The 24,280-nt window shown below is 39.2% G+C and overlaps 1 protein-coding gene across 16 annotated transcripts in view; it reads right to left on the bottom strand.

The window, feature by feature from the left end:
- Positions 1–24,280, bottom strand: part of KIAA1217 (KIAA1217 ortholog) — a 312,344-nt gene that overhangs the window by 100,707 nt on the left and 187,357 nt on the right. For all 16 annotated transcript variants that reach the window (XM_090266607.1, XM_090266611.1, XM_090266612.1 and 13 more), the window contains 2 exons: positions 10,548–10,746; positions 6,598–6,691 (listed from right to left, as the gene is read on the bottom strand). In XM_090266607.1, coding sequence (XP_090122733.1) covers positions 6,598–6,691; positions 10,548–10,746 — 293 coding nt within the window. The remainder of the gene's footprint in view (positions 1–6,597; positions 6,692–10,547; positions 10,747–24,280) is intronic.

The following is a 24,280-nucleotide window of genomic DNA, read 5'->3' as shown; positions in this document are numbered from 1 at the left end:
TGTGAGGCAGCTTTGCTGGGTGTTGCGGGTGGAGATGATTTGACTGGTTGGCCTGTACTGGTGGGGCACAATGGGAAGCTGGGCTTAGGGAGATGACTTGGAAAGCAGTTGTTAAGACTGGAGTATGAAGAATTGGGGAGACTAATTAAAGGCTGTTGCACAACTGACTAGAAAAATAATGAATACTGTAAGTACAGCATACAGCAGTATTGCTAACAGCCTGGAATCTGGAGCCCAGATGCCTGGGTTCAAATCTCAGCCCTGCCATGATCTAGGTGTATAACCTTGGGCAAATTTCTTAACATTATCTAAGCCACTGTTTCCTGCGTTATAAATAAGAGGGCTTATACGAATACCTGCCTCAAAATGTTGTCTTGAAGATTAAATAAAATTACCCAGAAAAGTAATTAGCGAATGCTCAAAAAAGTCAGCTATGTAAGAGGGCAGGAACTGGCAGAAGGTTCAATGTAAGAGGCCTTGCACAGTAGAGTGGTTCTGGAGATTGGTGGGATGTGCCAAGAAACAGGAATTAGGTAACTGAAGAATCATTGATAACTCAGCTCTTTAAATCGCTTTTCCTCACCATCCAAAACCCACACACGTGCATGCCATCACTCACAAAGATAGAAAAACAGGAGGAAATGGCGTGGAAGAAAAAAAAAATTAGGATTTCTTTCCTCAGTAGGATACACTGGAAGCCTTGGAAGACTATCCATGTAGAGATAACCAGTTGGAAGTTGGATATTTGGATCTTGAACTCCTAGGAAATGCCAGAGCTAGGGCTATAGTCTCAAGGATCTTCCTCATTGACATAATGGTTAAATCAGTAGAAAGATAAAAATCACAAATGAAAAGATACAGATAAAAAGAAGCAAAATAAAAATACATCTATACACAAACTGGTGAAGAAATTTGCCCGAACACTTTGAAGAAGATAGAAGGCAAGAGGAAGGAAAAAAGTTAATGAAAAAAAGATGCTGAGGTGTGTTTGAATCTAGGCAGGAATGTATAAATGGCCGTGTAATGGAAACCCAGGTTTCTAAGGAGACTGTCCATTGGTGTCAAATGTGGAGCTCAAATAGAAGAGGTCTGGGAGGCAGTAGCTGAATTGGGTATTACGAGTAATTTAAGATGCAGGGCCAATTCTGGGTACTGTGTTCTAAATGCAAATCTGGAAACTATCTTCATACAAGTAACAATTAAAGATACACAAGAGGGAGAGAAGTGAATGATGGGAGTAGAGAATATCAGAAAGTGCACGAGAAGGTGGAAAAGCCTGAAAACTGAAAAAGCCACTGGGTTTGGTAGAGAGGATATCACTGGTGGAATGGAATGGCTCACCTTTGAGTTATACAATACATTTGTGAACTACAAACCCGTAAGTACACACATAATTTTTTGCAAAAGGGCCTGTTCCACATGGTGAGTACAGTACCACGGGAAAACAGGGGAACAATTTTTAATGTAATTCCAGTTGAGTTTGATTTTTCAGCTGTTTTAGACTTAAATAGCCATGCTGATTTCAAAACTGCAGTTAGTTTTCTTCTATCACGTTAGGTTTTCTGTACAGCTTCTCTTAATGCAACCACCCTAGGCTGGATCTAGACTCGATCGAGCCTGGATCGAGGGAAGCACTAGAGCTCTCCTATTGGCTGAGAGCAAACCTCCCTCGAGTGGGGAGGGGTGGGGGATGACCTTGGACACCAGCAACAGGTTGATACTTGTCTAGGCTATTCAGATACACGTGAGAGGTCGTGTGCTGCTCTATATAGTGAATCATATTCTGAAGTATAGTCCGAGTTCTTGTCTGCATACAAGGAGTTAGCAGAATTTACATATGTACTTATTTCCTTTCCTTTAGATCATGTCTGCCTCTGCTATTTCTCATCATAAGTGCCTAAGCAACCCTGATTCGTTTTGTTCTATCTGTGGCAGTTTCACCATTCCCAGTCAAAGGACAAACATCAGCGTGTTTGTCAGGCAAGCCTAGTTTGCATATTTTAAGGTAAAAGTTGGTGATCGAGATGAATTTTGGGCCCCTTACAAGGTGTGCAAGCAGTGTGTTGAGAGTTTATAGATGTAGATGAAGGGAACATGTGATAAATTGCCATTTGGTATACCTATGGTTTGGTGAGAGCCCAGAGATCATTCAAGTGACTGTTACTTTTGTATAGTGAAGACGTCAGAATATAACAAGAAAAATAAATGTAAACGAGAGCATCCTAGTCTACCGTCAGCTATACGCCCAGTGCCTCATTCAGCTGAAATCCCAGTGCCAGTTTTCATTGAACTACCCTCTTTCGAAAAACAGGAGTATGGTGAAGAACTAAGTGACAACAACGATGAAGATTTTGAAATTGAAGATGACTCAGTTTGATTTTGATCAGCATGAGTTGAATGATTTGGCATGAGATTTAGGACTATCCAAAAAGCCTTCAGGACTCCTAGCATCAAGACTGCATGAGAAAAATCTGCTTGCAAAAGGAGCGAAGGCATTCTACTTTTGATCAAGAGAAAGTGCATGTCTGCAGTACTTTAGAAGTGATGGTGGCTTTGTGTATTGTCATAACATACATGGTTTAATGGAGGAACTGGTAATTCCAATCTAGTACGCAACTGAATGGCGACTGTTCATCAATAGCTCAAAGCGGAGCTTGAAGTGTGTCCTCCTCCACAATGGCAATTTATTTGGTGCAGTCCCAATTGGCCATTCAGTTTGTTTTCGTGAAGGATATGTAGACATAAAGAGAGTCACTGATCTGTTGCAATATCACAAGCACAATTGGATCATCTGTGTTGACCTTTAAATGGTCTGCTTCCATCTTGGTCAGCAACAGGGATACACCAAGTATCCCTGTTTTCTGTGTATGTGGGACAGCAGAGCTCGTGAGAAGCATTGGGTGGAGTTGAATTGGCCTCCAAGATCTGACCTCAAACCTGGTGATCCAAACATTCTACATGAGCCACTTGACAGAGAGAACACTATATTCCCACCTCTGCATATAAAACTGGGTTTCATGAAGCAATTTGTTAAAGCTTTGACAACTGAAGGAGACTGTTTCAAGTATCTCATTTTGGCATTTCCTAGCCTGTCATTTGAAAAGATAAAATACTTTAATATGTATGTTTGGTAGCAGAACTTTACTACTTGTACACAATTTGACTTACAGTAACAATATATAGCCTTTATATGAATAAAATAACTCTAAATAAGTATATTCAGGTAATTTTTCCCTTATTTTCCTTTGTATGTACATTTTTTATAATTTTGGGGACAAAGGGAGGGTATCCTGTACCTTAAAAAGTTGACATGATAGAGAAAAACTGGGGTCATTTTTTGGATTCAGATGCCAAAAGTTAGTCAAAGACCAGTGTCAGATCTAACTGAACAAAAATGTGTTCCCCAGTGTTATCAAAGGTACTATCTAATGTAACAAAACAAAAGCCAGTCAATGGAAAAATCCAGGAGATGGGTGCCCTTGGTTCCAGCAGAGAGCCACAAGTCTCATTAAATAGACTAACCTCAAAAATGCTCAGTTAGATGCTAAATGAAAAACTAGACATGTTTTCCTCACCAAGTATATATTCCGTGCATGCTCACAACCTCAGAGCTAATAGTTTAGTCTAACATGCTTCCTGAGTAATGCTGCTAGCATCATAGCACTGCTCTGGAGAACTGACTGTGTTAGATCCAGAGTCTTAACATCATTTCTTTCACAGGCAAGATATTCAATGCATTGTGTAAGGGAAGTTTCAGAGGCCACTGCAGAGTTCTGGCATTGCTGTTGTTGCATCTCAGCATGGTCTCACCATTTTTCACAATACACGTGTGTACAGGCAATGAGTGGGCAGCTGGACGTGTGTCCCAGGCCGCCTCTAGAGACTGGAGTGGAAAGGTCAATGACGTCAGACACAGGGCTGCATAACCGACGCATGTGAGCAGTTACCACATTCCTCCACAGTCACAGCCACATTGCGAACACACGGGAGGATGGAGTCTCCTCAACCCACCATGCAGCTCAGTTTAGTCTACAACAATTCATCCTTGTTCTTTTCTCTACTTCTGTTATTCACCATGAGCAATGGGGTTATGCAGCTGCACTCCAGACAGGGCTCAACAAAGCTTCCTTTCCTTTAATAGAAAGGCAGCTACGTTTATCAGGAAGGAGAGAGAATTCCAACCACAAGCCAAAAGGTGAGGCTGAATGAATTCCATATCTTTTAATTTCTGGAATCTGTGATGAGGCCAAGTTACAAACTGCAGGCACAATCACATCCAGTTGTTTTTTAAACTGTGTTCTATTTCTCATTTCTCAGTTTTCTTCAGTGAAACCTGAAAGCTTTTTAGTGGGTGGGATGGTAAACATTTGTTGTCTCCTCATCTGGGGAAAACAGTTGATTTTCTCCCACAAAAAACTGCTGTATAAAATAGGCCTTGAACAACTCAGAAAGTGACTGCTAGGGTCTTGTCTAAAAGTAAAAACACAACAACTTCACTGAAACCCACAGAAAAAGTTTTGAATTCTAATAGGCTTTGTTCATATGGTTAATATTTGATTCTTTCCATGCTTACTGCTGGCCCCTTATGTAGGTACCACATGTGCTTAAGAGTTAAAACAGGTGTCTTCCCCGGCCATAAACAAGATTTTCGGAGGTGATAGTGGGACCCCCTGTGTGGGCTCTACATAACAGAAACAGACTCTGAGCACCATGAAATTTCAGTTCAAAGCCTAGACATATCAAACACAAAGACTTCCAAGGGAGCAAAGACTCTTAAGAACATCGCCAAGAAAGAGAATAACGAAGTAATAAAAGGCAAAGGGTTCTGTAATATTCAGTCCATGCTTCCTGATTAGCATGGCCTGATCTGTCTTCACATGGTGCTGGTTTACATTTTGAGTGTAACTGGCTATAAATAAACCTCAAGATCTTAGATTGTCTGAAGTAGCTACACAGCCTTCACTTCAAATCACACATCATTTCTGACATAAAAAAAGCAGCAGTTGAGTACGTAAGAGGCCTTTTCCTCCAGAAGTGTAGGCTCTGATCCCACAATGTCATCACTCGTATTCCAGGCCAGAATTACAAAGAAATCCTTCCAGCTCTTTCTGTTGGACCTCTTGGGCTCTTGGTCCTAAACACATACCCTGTGTAGTAAACAGAACAATAATGTCTACATTCTAAACTCTGGAACATGTGACTATATGGGAGAGGGAGATTAAGGTTGCTAATCAGCTGACTTTAAAATAGGGAGATGATCCTGGAGTACTAAGTAGGCCCAATGTAATCACAGGTGACCGTAACAGCGGAAGAGGAGGGTTTGGACATGTGATGATGGTAGCAAAGCCAGACAAATGCCATTTGGCTGGATTTGACGATGGAGGAAGAGGGCTGCAAGCTGAGGAAAGTGGATGGCCCCTAAAAGCTGAGAAAAAAAGGGAAATCCTCCCTACAGCTTTCAGAAAGGAAAGCCAACAGCCTGCTGATGACCCCTTGATTTCAGTCCACTCAAACTGGATGTCAGGCCTATTGAACCGTAAAATAGTAAATCTGTGTTGTCTTAAGCCACTAAGTGTGTGCTAATTATTACAGCAGCAATAGAAAACTAATACACGCTGTCTGGAAGTGAAGATGGCTTCACCTCAGGCTCTTTACTCCAACTCTAGGACAGACAGTGCTTAGATTTCTTTGGCAATAAAACGAATTAACTTACTTTTTCTAGTTAAACTCCAGCATCCAGCCAAGTGCTAAACCTTAAGAAAGATGATATAAAATAGCACAGCACTTCTAAATTTGAGTGTGGGAGTGGGAAGGAGGGAGGAGGTACAGTTAGAGAGGTTAATCTTTTTTTTTTTTTTCCTACAGAGGGATGTAGCGCTATTCTTAGAAACACAATCCTTTTCTAGTGGACCTGCATTAATGTGGTTTTAAAATCTACCTTTTCAGTTCCTCTGCTTTTTTTTCTCCAAAACATATCTGTGTGCTTTGAGTGTTTGGATAATCTGAGATGATCTAAATCAAGAGAATTTTAGCACCCAAATCATGCAGATTTCTGTACTATTGTGCCTTCAACATGGTTCAGATATGATGTGATAACATTTAGTACAGTACAACAGCAAAGGGTCCTGGAAGAGAAGGCGGATAATTTAGATAGAGTGCTAGAACTTGGAATAGCTGATGTAAGAACACTAATAGATTTTACATGCAATTATTTATGGTTTTTTTGGTTGTTGGTTGTAACCTAGTTTGTTTGAATTGGAAAAAAATAGCAAGAGATTCTCTGAGGAAGTGAATGTGATATGGACCAAGAGCCCTTTTATGTAAAGATATTTCAGTGTCCTCTTGGAGTGAGGACATAACTAAACTCCATGCTTAGAGATGAATGAGGATGTGTGAGGTCCAATTTCAATTCCTTTGCCCCAAATGACCAGAAAAACTCTTTCTCTACCAAGAAACAAATGAGCCATCAGACAAGATGCATGGGGAGAATACTCAAAACCTAGTGGTGGGATATGATTATATCAGGAGCACATAGCAGAAGAGATGATTTGACCCGCCAAATAAAATTAAAAATAGAACAGGAACACTTACACTTACCCTCATGTCCCCGTTCACAGTTTTTGGCATGTGACTGAATGCATGTGCGGGATCCTTGTTGTACACTTTGAGGAGCGATCTGTCCTGAATGTTCCTGGAATCAAAAACATCAATAACTATGATAGACAAAAGGAGCCTGACTTTGGCCATTTTCTTTGTCTGCCCAAAAGAATCAGGTAAAAGACAGCAGCAGACAATCCAGCTGTTTGTCCACAAGCAATCAGACAAAAGGTATTTTACCACGGAATAGGCAAAAATAAATAAGGATAAGAAAAATGACTTCAACTTTTCTGTTCCTTTTTTATTTTATTTTTTTTATTCCTCCAGAAAGTATAACTCTTTCTGTGTAGTTCTCCACCCATGGATATCAGGTGGCATGAACTTTCTTTCAAGATTGTGAGCAAGGAAAGCTAACACTTTAAGAAACAACAAAGCTCCAATATCTACAATATGTTATAAAAGATTTGGTTACTATTTAATTATTTAATTGCTTACTTTACCCAAACACCTGGTTTTCTGCTTATCTCATGAATGCACACAAATGAAAAATGCTTTTTTTCCTTCAAGCAATTTCAGCAAGAGAAAGAACATCTATTTGCAGTCCAGGAAGAAAAAAAAAAAGACCACAAAGATCAAAACTAGTTTCTTTACATGCCTTTTTTTTCTTCCACAGGGGGTTTTTAAAAATACTTTTCTACATACAAGTTGAATTAATGGATGCGCAGTGTATTTAAAAGGAATAGCAGCAGATAAATTCTTCCACCTGTCTGTCTCTTCTTCAGAACCCAGAATTTAGAGCTGGGGAATCAATCATACCGCAACAAAGAACAGAAGTCTCACATCTTACTCAATTTCTACCTTAAAATTATTTAAGAGCATATGAATGTCTATGAAGTCCTTTTCCCTCCATACTCAGATTTCATCTGCAGAGGGGCCACCCACGGCACTTTTAGTATCCTCTGCACTGTTGATTCCTTCCAATGCCAGCGCAGTGAGCTCAGGGAAACGTGCGCAGGAAGACACATTCCTTTCCTCCAGGTGCAGCTGCACGTTTTGTGGGCTGATTGCAATCTCTGGGATTACTGGGTTATGTTTTTGTTTTAAACGAAGTGCAGAATTCTTGGACTAGTCTTGCTTCCCTCCGTTAAATATCCGTCAGTAATTGCTTTGAAGCAATGACTAGCCCTGGCTTGCACGATTGCTCCAGATTTCAAGTAGCTCATTAGAAGTTGGCTTAGGGGAAGCATGCAGTCCTTGTTATTAGAAGGGACTAGGTTATTATGAAGGGGGTAGTTCACAGAAAAGAATGTGGGAATTCACTAAAGGAACTTACCCTATGGCTTTGGGGAAAAGTCATAGTAATGATGTGAAGAGACTAAAGACCATATCTGAGTCACGAAAACACCTTGGTGTGATTCTAAAGGTATTTAAAATACATGAGGTTGGTTTATGATTAATTTAGAAACATACTCATCCAAGATGAACCAGCAGTATAGGCTCAGATTGCATTTACCATGGCAACATTTACAACACAGCATTTCAACCTGAGCTCTCTGTGGCATTTCCCTAAGGAAAACATGGAGAACCCAACACAGTGATGAAATAGCCCCACGTTTAACAAGTATACTCTCACTTCAAAAATACTGAAGGATGTAAAATAAAATTTGTCTCTGGGTTTAGATTAAACCCATTGTCTTCAGTTAAAATCCACATGATATATTTTGGGGGGGAGGAAGGAAGATTCTATATAATGGTGATGGTGAAAATTTATTCGACCCTTCAAATAAGATATAGTTGAGGCATTTTATGCTTAAAAGCAAAGAAAGAGAGTAATTATTTGGAAAGGACATACATTTGATTATGTAACATAAACATAATATTCAAATAAAAACATTTTCTCCACTTAAAGTTTTTAGATCCATTATTATAAGTCAAACACTAAAAAGTAAAATTCTAGACAAATTTATAAATCAATGGCTTCCCACTTAAGATTTTTTAAAAATCAGGCTATCAATACTGCAGTATAAGGATCAATAAGATAAATCGTTTTTGCAAATATAAAGATATTAACTGAAAACTATGTTAAAAGTGATCACTTCATCTATTTTATCAACTTAATTTGCATGAAAAAGGATTATCTTAATTTGAAAGTTTTGGGGACCTTTTCCTCTTTGTTCTTCCTCCCACTTGTCTCTTTGTGACTATCTAATAACACTCCCTCAAAGTGCATAAAGGAAGTATTACTAATACCCCAAGGCTTGGGAAAGGCTCTAGAATATTGTGAGGCATTGTAACAGAAAAATTCTTGCACAGGCTGCAAGGCATGGGGTCCAATTGTGCATAATAACCTCATCAGCCTTGAGCTCCGTAATCACAAGTGGCTTTGCCTAGTTTCATGCTTATTTATCATTACTGTAGCTCTCAATTCCTCTAACTGTAAAATGCAGAAATTCAAGAGGATTGTTGTAAAATGCCTTGTCCATGTAAAAACTCTACATGGGATTCTAGTAGTGCAAACATACTCTTTAAACATAACTTGATTACTTCATGTTTAAGTTTATGCTTTGCAAATTCCTTTTTTTTGTGACAGCTTAATAATTTATTTCAAGAAACAAACAAAAATTTCCAATACCTATGAATATTTAAACATATTTTTAAAAAAGCAGGAAGGTGATGCGACAGATGCAGCACCTCTACCTTAGGGCATGTGTCAAACTTTGAAAGCCCTAAATTACTCATCCACCTTGGCACATGCCTAAATATCTCATTTGTGATCATTGTTAGATATTTATCAGTTTACATTTATTATGTATTAAGGGCATATCTTTAAAAGTGGTTTCCACTAATTCCATAATGAAGAAATAGGCAACCTGCTATTCCCACAGGGCAAGGACCCAAAAAGCCAAGTTGGGGCCCGGATGAGTTGAGGAGGGAACATTTTGAGGGAATAAAAAAATTCTTAACCAAGAATGTGGACAGTCAGGTCTGGAGCTGGGTGTGATCATGAACTGGCTGTGTGATCCTGAATAAGTCCATTAACTTTTATGCATCTGAGTATCTGGTACCATAAAATGAAAAGGCTGGTTAATCACTAAATAATTTTTTAATTTCTAAATGTTTAAGGGCTATACTAGCACCTGCTTGTTGGTGTTGATTCAAATTCTGTTTTTCAAGCTGTTTGGCCGGGACAGATCCAATCGGTCCCTTCTGCTCTATACACAACACCACTACAGGTGAAAAGGATGCCTTTATTTCTATGCCACCTGCAGTAGCAGGAGTCCATTTAGCCTCACTTTAGAGTACATTCTATGGGGGGGGGGGGGGGGCACTGGAGAAAGCCCACCTAGAAAGTGAGATTCTTTGGTAAAGGCCAACTATTTAATAAACAAATGGAAAGGGAGAATACTTCTCAGCCTCTTTCCTTGTAGACAGTGACGGAGTCTGCTGCTGTTATTCTAACTTGCTCATGTAAAGAATGACTCAATGGAGTCATTACCTAAGATGTCTACAGGCTCTGTCCATGAGGGACACAGCACTTGAGAAGAAGTTGGGAATGTTCCAGTGATAAGCAGTGCCTTCAACTCATGATTTTGATCAAGTCTCTCTATCTGGGACTTAGGTTCCCTAATCTTTGATAACCAGTGGACTGGATCACTTCCTAAGTTTTCTTCCACTGTGACATGTAAAGATTGATGTAGGAGAAGTCTGCCCTCATCTTTCTCTACTTTGTAAACCATACCTTGTAAGTAAATTACAGAAAACCAGATAGTGAATTCACACTGGGGTGAGATAGGCCTGCCAGTCAGGGTAAGAGCAATGCTTTCTTCCCTGGGACACGAAGAGATTAGGACTCAAAACAAACTATAGCAATGCTGAATGTAGTATGGTGGGTGGGCGCGCGGGCGCACGCGCGCACGCACACAAACACACAGACACACACAACTACTTACCTTACATCATTTAATTCATAATACACATTTCTGCTTTCGTCTTTGATGTAAATGGCGACACTGGGCGACTCCAGCATTTTCATGGTGAGCTGCTGTGGAAAGGCACTTACAAAGAGAGCCCGGATCGTGTCTGCACTTGTGATTTCATTTGGCATCCTGAGCTGCTTGGTTTCATCTCCATACTGCAGATAGAGAACCCCTGCATGCAGAATGAACACAGGAATCAGTCACAGACCAAAATTCACAGCACATGCAGCAAAGCTAAACCATTCTGTCTGACCACATGTTGGAATGTTCTGGGCATGCTTGAGAGCAAGAAATACATGTTTGGAATTTCCAAGGAATGCACTCTCTGGTTATCTCTAAATACCCATTTTTATTCTTTGGAGTCCAGGCAGGTGTTAAAGAGGCTAATTTTCAACTTTTTTGAAACCAAAAAAAAAAAAAAAAGGCTAACCTCTGGTGACCTAAAGCAAAGCCAATGCTTAATTCCCTTGAAAGGTATATTTAGGAATTTAACCCCATAGCATAATATTTCCCCCCCATGTCTTTCACTAACTAAAAACATATTCATTATAGCCATAAGTAAGATAAATTGTTCAGGTCTTTATAGTCCATTCAGAAACATTTTAGTGACAATGCTATAATACTTCTGTGGTCTAATACATATTTACTAGATGTTTATATCATACAAAACTATCTATAAGAAAAGCATCTGGTAACCCCAATGTCTCAGAAAGAAACTGGAACAAGTCAGTTATACAAAGAAAAACAAGCACAGGATTGTAGAATTTCAGAGTTCCAGAGAAGATGTGGCTTCCGATAAACCATGCTTCCTAGTAGTCATGCTCTTATAAAGTGTAGTTTCTTCCCAAATGGAGTCTGAGTTTTGCCATGTGGCTTGCTTTGGCCAATGGGACATTAGCAAGTGTGATGGGAAATGGAAGCTAGAAGTGCCTGCATGCTATTGGTGAGTGTGATCACGGATTCTCCCCCATAAAACCAAGCTTCTCTGGAGTCCAGCCAAGCAACACGAGGAGGCTGCATGGAGAAGAATGGAAGCCCAGATTGATGGCCCCGCTAAGCACCCATTCTACTGCCAGGATGACCGGCCAGTCAAGAGTGTGAGCCATCTTGGTAGGGTAGCCCTAGCCCCAGGTGAGCTACCCCGTGATACAGAAATGAGATGCCCCCTTGACATCACATGAAACAGAAATGAGATGCCCCATTGAAGCCCTGCCCAAGTTACAGAATCATAAGCAAATAAGCAACTGTGGTTGTTTTAAGTCATTATGGTCATGGTCATTTGTTATTCAGAAAGAGATAACTGAACCAGGGTATCGAAGGTGCTGATATTTAATTTGAATCCTATTTCTTTTGGGAATCTACTGAGGAGGGACTATTACCATGAGAGGAACCTTTGGCAGGAGATAATAGAAAGAGAATACAATATAACTTCTGGTTAAATATGGCAGTTGGTGGAACAAATTTATCTGTCTCCTCCTGTAATTCCATTAAAATGTGAATGAGGAATAAACAAGCATGCATTAGAGAATTAAGGGAATGAGAGAGGAAACCAGAGCAGATAAGAGAAAGCTGACAGCTAGGTCTTGCAGGAGACAGCTCCACATAAAACATGCAGGCCCAGGGAAGCTCAGGAAATGAGGTGCCAGATCCTTTGAAGGCAGGAATTTGGAGTGAGTGGAAAGCACGAGCCCTGATTTAACTGTTTTTTTGTTTGTTTGTTTGTTTTTTGCACAAAACCTGCCCAAATCTCCCTTTCTATCCCACTTAGCCAAGTGACTCTCTGTATCCACAGAAGACCGAAGAGGTTGAACCAACGTACCAGATCCACCAGGCATAGGAGAGGGTGGGTGAGGTGCCCTCTGACAGGATGCTGGCAAAGGGGTAACATCTCAGTCAGGAAACTAGAGGAACCCCTCTAGGAAAGCTGACTGGCCCATGACAAGAGACCCACAGATTTTGAGGTTCACTGTTCAGGTTTTGTTTGGTCACCGCGTTGTTAAGCAGCCTGGCCCATATATAAAAGCTTCGTGTTATACACCCATGCCTCGCTCATACATTACCAGACTACCTACGATTAACAGACAGTTCATAAAAGCCTCTAGCATGGGGAAAAAAAAAAAAAAGACTGAAGTAAACAGAAAACAAAAATGCAGAAGAGACTGAGACAGTCCAAGAAAACGGGAACATTTGGAGAGTAAGAGCAAGCTCCAGAAGCCATGACAGCAGAAATTATAACTTCAGTGAAAAAGGAAAAGTTGACAAAATCTTAGAAAACGGAGTAAAAAGACTAAGAGATGTGAAAAGGGTGAAAACCAGTAAGAAAAACAGAGAATTACTTCAGAGCATCCCAACAGCTAATAACGGAGATTTGGATAAAATGAGATCAGGAAAAACAGAGAAATTTTACAATAAAGTACTACAAGAATCTTCCCTCCCCCAAACTGAAGCACATGAGATTGGAGACTGAACATATTCAAGAAACGCTCAACACACTCAGGCCTGTCACTGAGAAATTCCAGGTGGCAGGGGAAACAGAGGTTCCTACCAGCCCCGAGGGTGGGGAGGAAAGTCACAAAAGAAGGATCAGGAGACAGAAAAGCATTAGCTTCCTCAACAGCAACCCAGAAGTCAAAGATCATGTGGAAACAGCCTTGAAAATCTGGGGAAAAAAGGTTCTGATTAGGTTTATATCCATGCAAACGATCAACTGAGTACTCATTAAATACAGCTTCTCAACAAAGTCTTTCCAGATTACCCGGTTCATTATTTCAGCACCCATTTCCCCTAATATTTCATACTCCCACACTTGCTTCATCTCCGTTCTTAAGCCTTTTTCACTGTACAGTTGACACTTGAACAATGTAGGGGTTAGAGATTGGCCCCTACATAGCTAAGAATCTGAGCATAACTTCTGAGTCCCCCAAAGTGTAACAGCTGGTAGCCTACTGTTGACCAGAAACCTTACCGATAATATCATACAAGGTGGGGTAAAAGTAGGGTTATAGTTGTAAGTACGTGAAACACAGAGTTATTCTTGCATTATTATTTATTAATTATTCTTTTATTTTCCATGTGAACAACTACAAGCCTACTTTTGTCTCACCTTGTATAAAGTTGATTGACACAGCTTGTATGTTATACATATTATATACTGTATTCTTAGAAAAAAGTAAGCTAGACAAAAGAAAATGTTATTAAGAAAATCATAAGGAAAAGAAAATACATTTACAGAATTTATTGAAAAACAATCTGTCTAAGTGGACCCATGCAATTCAAAGCATGCTGTTCAAGGGTCAACTGTATAATATATTTTAATTATTGTTATTGTTTATCATCAATCTCTTCCTCTAAAATGTAAGGTTCATAAAGTCAGGGATATTTAAAAATGTCTTATGTTATTGTTCACCATGGTATCCTCAGCACCCGTTACACAGCCTGTTAGGTAGTACTATAATTCTCAATGGATGTTGAGTGAATGAACAAATGAATGGACGAAAGGATGGATGAATGATTTATTAGCCATCCAAAAGGAGTGTTCATTTGGAGTCTATCTAAACTATAAGAGCTTTTGATGCCGACGTAAATAGCCTAGTGATCTCCTTCCTGTTTTGTATACACAGTAGAACTACATTCTGAAGTGTCCTTTTGCATTCAGCATGAGCAGCCCAACTTCCTCTCTGCCCAACACAGTTTCGGCCCTCAGCTTCTTCCTGGAGTTAGTTTTCCAGAATATCTATGCTGTTCCACGTTCCTCAGAATGCAGGAAAATATTTTCGAGCCTGTCTGATCACAGATTGTGCAACATCTTTGCCCAAAGAGATGTGGTGACTGCCCCTGTGATTTGTAATGATCTACCCAAAGGCCAGAGCCACTCTGGAGGTCTGGGCCCCAACCATGCCTGGGCAAGGCCTGTGCTGATGGCCACTGATGGCCTCACTGCAGTCAAATATCATGGCCTCACTCCCCAAAGAGCCTGGTTTTCATTCCCACATCTGCATTCTGTACATGTGTGTGCTTTAAATGGAATTTGTATGCTCTCAGTGAAAAAAAGAAATTGGGCTTAAACTAAGGTGACCTCAGGGTCTGGCTGGTGCAGCTGCCAGCTGGGTACACAAGTCCAGTTCCAGATCATGAAAATCTGGAAAAGATGAGAAAGATGCCTTTATAAACAGAGTACAGTCTTTTCACACTTGATTCAGTTTGGTTTCCCAATTCAGGAAAGGTATTTAGAAATGCTTAAACTCAGAAGGAATTCTCTTAATACGCGATGGCGTTTTACTGGCACTGTGATGAGAGTCGGCGCACTCTGGCATACTTCCCCAGCTCTGAGTTCGTGCTGGCTGCTCGCGATTCACAGAGGAAGTCTGAAGGGCTTTGGATCATAAACTTCTTCTTTATGAAGGAACGAGGACAGGGAGATGCATTTATAGGATGTCGCTATGTGTCAGAAACAGCATGCATGTACAGCAGGTCCTCAATAGCGCTATTAGTTTGTAACATTGATGAGATGCTCTAGGAATGTAACGCTTGTTTATATCTACTAGCTTGTGGTAAAATTGGTTTCCTTATATGTCATTCCACTTCGAGTTGCAGAACCTATGAATGATGTTAAGTGAGGAGTTAATGTATTTCATTTAATTAGCTCAGCATCTCTCGCCAGATCGGTGCTACAGCCCCATTTCACAGATTGCACCTAAAGTTACAACCATGAAATGGCCTAATTAATTTATATATCTAGTTCCATCCATCTGTAGAACCAACTGTAAACAATAATATAAACAGAGCCACTTTAAAACGGAGCCGGGGTTGCCATGCCAGAGGAACTGCCTTGTAGTCTTGTACCTCAAATCTTGGAATGTTAAAATGGGACAAAACATGGCCCTAGCCAGATAACTCAGCTGGTTAAGAGTGTCGTCCTGATATGCCAATGTGGTGGGTTCGATCTTGGTCAGGGCACATACAAGAATCAACCAATGAATACATAAGTAAGTGGGACAACAAATCTCTCTCTCCCTCCCTCTCTCCCTCTCTGTTTCACTCTAAAAATCAGTACATTAAAAAAAAAGAACAAAACAAAATAACCACTGGGCTGGACCTGGGGTAACATTTTATACCAAGAGCTACTTGCAAAGATAATAAGAAAGCAGTTATTATAACTATTGGACTGAAAAAATTTTTGAAAACTCTAAAATTAACATCATATGTTATCCACACCAATAGAAATGCCTTTCTTTTATTGATATAATTATTCCCCTTCCCTTCCTCATAAATATCCATTACCCTTGCCTCCTAATCATAACACTATTTGAGCTTCTGCCTGAATTAATAATTCCAGAATAGCGATTCTTACTGATGTCAAGTACACCTCTTTGCCTCTCACTTTGAAGGGCCTTTTAATGTTTAGCTTAGGACCATAGTCTCTCTCTTGAAGCATACAGCCTAAATAAACGTCTGCGTTCAGTCACATCCATTTCCTCTAACCTTCCTGTCTGGATGAACTTAGCTGTCCTCACACTTTAGCCTGACCGTCTGCTTGAATAGGTTGAAGCATGATGGGGGCAGCTTGGAATGAACATTCCTATCTTTCAGTCAGCTGAAGTCAATGCTAACGCACAGTCAGAAACAGTGCACATGGTGGGAGAAGTGGGGAAGACAGAGCTCAGAAGGCAAGAGAGTTGAAACGAACCTCACAACACCTGGAGTCCTTCTGAGAAGCCTGAACACTCAAGGGTGTTCCCACCTCAATGGCTCCGCAAAGGCAATGTGTGTTGCGTATCAAGAACTCTGGGTCACAATTTTACAAAAAAAAAAAAAAAAAAAAAAAAAGTGCGCTTTGCAGGTCACAGTTGTGGCACATATTTTCATAAGCTTTTGAGTTTCAGAACAGTTCCAGAATGTGGGACATCTTCTGAAATATCCTTTATCTTAATATGACATGCAAAATTTTCACAGTGTGACCTTGTTATGGACTGAATGTGTTTGTTTCTCTAAAAGTCATGTTAAAACCGAATCTCCACTATGACTGCATTTCAAGGTAGGGCCCTGGAACTAATTAAGTCATAAGGATAGAGCCCCTGTGCTGGGATTTATGCCCTTATAGGAAGAGACAGAGGGTTCTCTCTCTTTTCATCTGGAATACATGCAGAAGAAGATAGCCATTTGCAAACCATGCTCTCCCCAGACACCAGGCCTGCGAGCACCTTGACACTGAACTTCCCAATCTCTAGAACTGTGAGAAATACATTGTGGCTTAAGACACTCAGCAGACTGAATGGACTCATAGAAATCTCAGCCTCATCCTGTTCCAGCCTGATTACCCACATCATTCCCAGAGCACTGTAGTTGTCCAGACCTCTTGCTGTCCTGTGAACTTAACTCTCAGTGGCTCAGGTGACTTTCCCACCACTTCTTTGTTTGGCACCCACATTACCTCCTCTGAGCAATCTTCCCCAACTCACTCCATTATCACTTTTTCATTAAGATGTGAGGAATTAATACTTCTCACATATTTACTTACATTGTGTTTTACTGAAATTGCAAGCACGGCTTTTAATTCTGCATTATTATTAGTTGTATCGATCAGATGGTAACATATGGTGGAGTACTGGGTACATAGGAGATGTTCAAATAACGTTTTGTAGAAATGAAGTCAAATCTCCCATAATGCAGCCATGTTAATCAATGTGTGCCTACCTTCTGGGATGCCTTCTGCAATTTCCAAATGACCTAAATTCCTCAGTTTCTCCAAATCCAATGTTAAGATTATGCAAATCAATATTTATATTACAATTATGGCAACTGGTTAACTCTTAAAAATAAAGAGCTATTATAATACTTTCTGATGGAAACTAGTTTTCAACTTAATAAGAAAAACATAAATATTAAAACAAGATAGCTTTTTACACGTATGAAATTGCAAATGTTTTTACAATAAAATACTCAGTTCTGACAAGAATTGGGAAAATGAATTCTCTCGCATACCACTGTAGGGAAAGTAAATTGATACCATTTCTCCAAAGAGCTATTTGTCAATATGTGTCAAAAAGCTCCCAAAATATACATATGTCTTGAGCCAGTAATTCTATTTCTAGACATTTATGCACAAAGATGCACTTACTAGGGTGTTTAATAAAACATCGTTTATAAGAATAACATGGGGGGGGTTCAATATTGGGGATTCATTTAATAATCAATTCATTTCATAAGCTTTATTTATTGGAACTCTACATTGTTGTTAAAAGAAATTCTAGACTTCCGGCCAAGATGGAGGCATAGACCGACATGCTCTGTCTCCCTCCACAACTAAGAAGGACTACAACTACCGCTAAACCAAAAATAATAAGAAGGTCCAGAAAATAAAGCTACATGGAAGTCCAACGTATGAAGTCATAAACAAGTGTGCTCGTCCGGACAGGTAGGAAGTGCGAACCGGGGGCTGAAAAAGATCGAACTGTGCTGGAGGCAGCAGTTGCGGCAGCGAACAGCGGGACCCAGTAAGCAGACACCTGTATTTGCGGGAAGGAGAGAAGCACCTGGGAGTTAGCCCTGGCTGCAGACCAGACCTGTCGGCTCGCGATTCCAACGCCGAGGAAGGCAGACCCCATTGTTTCAGACTATAGGGATGGAGTAGGCTCCTGGTTCCTCAGCAGAGATTAACAGCAGGAATCCATCTTAGACCCCCACCCCCACGAAAAGTGCTATAGTATGGTGAGAAAGGTCGCCAGGTTGTGACAAGCACAAAGGGCTCTGCCCAATATAGCGTACGAGGTGTGACGGCGCCCCGCCCAAGAAGGAAAGATAAACAAAACAGTCAGAATGGCAGAATTAATGATTGAAATACCAATCACACAGCTAATGAAAAAACAAATAAAGGCCTTGACCGATGAATAAATAGTGAATCTTTCTGAGGCTCAGTTCAGAGCTATAGTCATAAGGCAGCTTACAGATCTAACAGCGGGGCTGAATCAAGACAAGGAAGGAATGAAGGCTAGTCCTGCTGAAATGAACAAAAATACATACAAGACAAGAGGTGAGGAAGGGAAAGCCAGGGATCAAATAAACAAATAGGAACATAGGGAGGGAACAGTCAACTGGTGCAGAAAGAGGAAACAAAAAGTGAGGAAGATGAGGAGAGGCTCAGAAACCTCTGGGACAGCTATAAGTGAACGAACATTCAAATTATAGGATTGCCAGAGGGTGAAGAAGAACTAGAAATAGAAAAATTATGTAAAAAAATAATGAAACAGAACTTCCCTAACTTGAGGAAGGAAATGAACTTACAGGTCCAGGAAGCACAGAGTTCCGGTTAGGCTGGACCCAGGAAGGACCACACCAAGACACATTATCATCAAAATGTCAAAAATTAAAGATAAAGAGAAAAATCTTAAAAGCAGCAAGAGAGAAGAGAAGAATTATGTACAAAGGGGTCCCAATTAGACTATCAGCTGACTTCTCAAAGGAAACCCTACAGGCAAGAAGGGACTGGCAAGAAATATTCAAAGTAATGAAAATCAAAAACCTACAACTACGATTATTTTATTCACCGAAACTGTCATTCAGGATAGAAGGGCAGAGAAAGTGTTTCCAGGACAAAGTAAAACTGAAGGAGTTCATCAGACCCAAACCACTATTATATGAGATGTTAAAGGGACTTGTTTAGAAGGAGGAGGATCAAAACTATGAACATTAAAATGAAAACTGTATCACAACAACCAACAGCAGAAGCTAGGGAATAGAAACAAAGGCAAACTAAATAGGCAACGAGAGGGGAAAAAGAATTTTAGGTACAGGGAACATATTGGGGGGAGGTCAGCGGGGTGGGGGTAGGGGGAAAGGGAGGGAGATGGTACAGGAATTAAGAAGCATAGTAGGAGGGAGTGGACAGGAAGATGTTGAGAAGAACTATATGCACAACCAATGGGCATGGATTAAGGGGGGGGGACAACTGGAGGGAGGGGAGAGCAGGGGGAAAAGAAATTGGGACAACTGTAACAGCATAATCAATAAAATAAAATAAAAAATAAAAAATAAAATAATGAATAAAGTTGGCATTTGCTGAAAATAAAAAAATTAAAATACCAACACCCCCCCAAAAAATTCTTAAAGAATATAGTAATGAGAAAATAATGTGTATTTTGTTAAGTGACAACGTATGTTATAAGACGAAAAGGAACTAGATTTAAAAAAATTAATCAATCACTTTAATGGTAGTGATGAATCCAGGCTTTGTGGGGCCTAAAGTTTATACAATTTTGAAGGGACCTTTTTAAAACTCAGAATATAAAGTTAGAAACATAAAATTCAGTATGAAAATTAATTATTTATTTATAGGAGCCAGAACCTTAGAATGGTAATACCATTCACATGAGCATCCCATGGCGTTGCCCTTAAAAAATGCCTTGAAAAATCTGTAACTTAAGCTGTGTTGAATACACGAATGTCAAAGATGCTGATTTCTGGTGCTGTTATCCTGTTCATCCTAATGGCTCCTGCTTCCCTTTTATATGGATTACTAGAAGCTTGACTGTAAAGAACCTATAATGCAAAGTCACTACAGAATTAGCAGCAACATCAACAGAGTCAATAATTTAATCTTAAAAGGTTACTCAACAATTAAGGGAGAAAACATCATAGAAAATGCTGTGAGAAGCACTATAGCTGATTGTGCATATATTACAATTATAATTGAATTATTTCTTACACTTAAGGTGAAATGTCAGTTAAATTAAGCATTGCAATATGAATTCATATTATAAGGCTGAATATTAGAAAAGTAAAAATAGAAAAGACTTCCAATTTAAATGCAGTCCCCTAAATAAAATATTAGTAAAGCAAATCTAGCAACGTATGAAAATATATTTAGAGTTTATCTCAGGAATGCAAGGATGGTTTAACACTAAGAAAGTCTAGTACCAATACATTCTCCAATAATAAAAGAAACTATACAATAATCTTGATAGTGTCAAAAATGTTAAGAAAAACACATTTGTGATTTAAAAAAAGAATTATAAGAATTTAAGAGAACTTCCTTAACTTGATAAAAGAAGTCCATCAAAATTCTCAAAAAAGCATAATGCAAAATGATATAACATTAAAAGCACTCTCCTTAAACTCAGAATTTTTGCTGAAATCCTGGCTAGCATAGTTAATACAAGAAAAAGAAATAAAATGCATATGAATTAGAAGGGATAATCAAAAGTGATTATTCTCTGATGATATAACAGAGAATCCAAGGAAACTGGCAGATATACTATTAGAACTAATAAGGATTCAATGTGACTGAATGATATAAAATCAACATATAGAATCAAAAGCAATCTCTTATAACAACCAATGGCAATTTTGAAGAACAATGGTAAGAGAGGGTACTTGCTCTACCAAATACCAACTTTATTAAAACAGTGTGGGTTTGGCAAAGGGATAGAACAGATAGACCATGGAACAAAATAACTTTAAAAAAAACATATTTTTTAAAAAGTCAAGCTGACAGAAGTGATGGTACAAATCCTTGGAGAAATGGCTGTTCAATAAATAGTGCCAAGAATACTGGCTCTCCATAAAGAAAAAGTAAAAAATATATCCTTTCCTTACACCGTAAGTAAAATAGATCCTTGGTGGGCTAAAGACCTATGAAGCCTTAAAAACTTAACAAAACAAAACATGATATAGTTTCCTAGCATTCTGATATCAGGAAAGATTTTTAAAAGAAACAAAAATCATAAACCATAGAGAAACACATGCTTAATTATACTACATTAAAATGATTATCTTGTACTGCAGAAGACGCTGCAAACAAAGGAGAAAAACTACAGTTTGAGAGAACATATAGCTCATATGCTCTATCAAGGAGCAGTATTCAGGATAAATAAGGAACACTTATGAATCAATAAGAAAACAGAAAATGGGCAATAATGAATAACCAAAAATGGGTTTAAACAGGCAACTCATAAATAGGCAATCCCAGCAGCCAATAAACATTAGAGTGCCCAACTTTCTAGTAATTATGGGAATAAAAATGGAAGTAGTGACATACTATTCCATACTCATCAGGTAGGCAAAATTCAGTAAATCAAATAACCTCAAGTATTGATCTGGCCTTAAACAAATGGAGCCTGTTATTCATTGCTAGTGGGAGTGTAAATCTGCACAATCATTTTGGGACACTTGGTAAAGCTGCAGATGTGCAGCCCAGAATCTGGCGACTTCTTTTATATTATCCATCACAGATAAAAATTTCATGTGCAGGCACTTGCCCCAGGATGCTCTTGAAGCTCCATTGATTTGTTCTCAGTGGCTTATTCATATAATGGGATAGTAAACAGCAGTTCTAATGAATGGAATAGAACCACATCCATCAACACGGATAAACCTCAAACACTAAAGTTAAGTGAACACAGGAAGTTACAAAAGAATATATGCAGTATGATCTCATTTATGTAAAGTTTTATAACACACAAGACAGTAATATATATTCTTTATGGAAGCAGCAACATTTGATGACAATCATACCCTCCAACTTTAGTATGTGGTTAGCTCTAGGAAAGAAAGAGGGGGGAAGGAAAGGAGATGGGGTTTTATAACATTTTCTTTATTTGAAAATGTAAGAGGCCCAAATCAATTATAGAAACATACTTTTCTCCTTAAAATTTGACAACTTATATAGTACTTGCTAAGTGCAAGGCACTAATCTAAACCCTTTCCAAAGATTAACTCATTTAATCTTCTTTATGAGGTTGCTACTATAATTATCCCCATTTTACAGATGTGGAACACTGAGGCCAAGAGAAGTAATTCGTATGACATACACAGCTAATGATCTTCACCATCACGCTATGCTGCCTCTCAGGTGTTAAACACATGAGAATATCTGTTTAATTTTGGTAATGTCTATTATATTGTTATGTTTTCTGTACTTTTTCATTTAAAAAATAATATGTATTTTTAAAGAAGAATGCCAAAACAATGCTGTCTAAATAGCATCTCTTCCACAGTATACCCAGCTCTGACCCGGGAGCTTAAACCTGGATGTAGTTATGGAAATTTGGAAGTTTTCCCTTGGCTTTTGATGAAAGAGTGGGTGTAGAAATTATATAATACAAAGCAAAGAATAAAGGCAACAAAGAAAGGAGATTTTCTTAAAGATAAGAACAAAAGGATAAAAGTACAATGATCATGGTTCCAGAAAAAATATTAGCTGGCCTTCTAGGGATATGAAAAGTGTGACTTTTACAGTTTCCAATGCCTGTTTTCAAAGAATCAGAAATATTGGCTATAAATCAAAGAAAGTCTATAACCTCCCCCACTAGGAGATTATATATCCTACATTTCCTTCAATCACACTGATTAGAAGATTTAGGCTCAGCGATTATAGACATTAGTGAGAAACTGTCTGAGTTAATCTGAAATTTATTTTCTTCTCTTCTAAATTATTAGTATTTTGCATAATAATAACAACCAGTAATTATTATGGATGAATGAATACATCTTTAGAAAAGTTTTTAGTGTGAAATGCTAGTTTTTATATAATTACATGGAGATTAAAAAAACGCACAAACATATAGTGTTATGAATTTTATTGTTCAGAATTTCTTGAATTTCCTATTATTATTTAGAAATGATTCTACTTGTAAAGGTATAACCTGTTTGTGTAAACTGGGAGGAAAAGACATAAGGAGATGTCCACAGGAGAAATTCTTTTCTCCTCAGGCAAACAAACCTCAGGATAAACAAGAATTTCCAGAGGAAACTGTCAGGGTAAATGAGGACGCTGGTGTTTCTTTATATTTTTATACTGTAAGTCATGCTAACAACAAAAAACAAAAGCCATCTTTGATGATAAACATTGTAACTAAGTGTCATAGACCCATATTGGTGGGATTCCTTTTCACAGGACAAAACCCCTACTTTTTCAAGCTTATGTTTAATAAGTAGTAAACATGAAATGTTTGGACTCCAAAGAGCCTTGCCCATTGGTGCACCTCTTCCCACGTCTTTTCCTTTCTCGGCCTCATTCCTGGGGACCACACCTGGTCTCCTGCCTCTGTTCCATGCCCACCACAGGGGCTCTCGGCCCCAGGAATTCTAGTCCCTGTCAGTCTAACTCTCATGAAACTCATCCACTCTCTAGCATCTCAGGAAAATATTTTTGGAGAAAAAAATGACCATCAGTCTGCAAAAAACTAGTCTAGAGGTTCACCTCCTCAGCGCCTGAAATGGGGTGCTTCAGTAGAAGGGTGATACTCTGGCCATAGACAGCCATTGAGGGATATTTAAGGAACACTCAAATTTTACTCCTTGCTTTTCTCTTCCCCAAAGGAGGACATGGGGCGGAACCTTCCCCAGGGGTGGGGTGGGGGGAGGATTGTGCTGGTCAGCAGCTGTTCCTCTTCTGGGCTGCTTTTTTTTTTCAGCTTCTTCGCAGGTGTCTCAGGGGGAGGCTCAGAACTTTTTCCAGAGAGTGGTGAGAAATAGGGTGTGGGATGTTCTGGGAATTCATACCTCACTGGCTTTTAAAAAAACAGACTTGCTGTATCTCCTATGTTACCCCAAAACATAAAGTTACCTAATCCATCCAATGCAGTGCTCATAAGAATGATCAGTTTCTCTCAATATCTATGATTTGACTTGATGGAAGTGTGGGGCTTGTGAGGAGTGTGATGAGGGGCCCCTGCCTCAGGCATACACTTTAGAGCCCCCTGCTCCCAGCT

Source organism: Furipterus horrens, unplaced genomic scaffold, assembly GCF_987537825.1.
Source record: "Furipterus horrens unplaced genomic scaffold, mFurHor1.1.pri manual_scaffold_2, whole genome shotgun sequence".
NCBI classification, from domain to species: Eukaryota; Metazoa; Chordata; class Mammalia; order Chiroptera; family Furipteridae; genus Furipterus; species Furipterus horrens.
The sequence above is the reverse complement of the archived record's forward strand: the minus strand, read 5'-3'. Positions and strand labels throughout refer to the sequence as shown.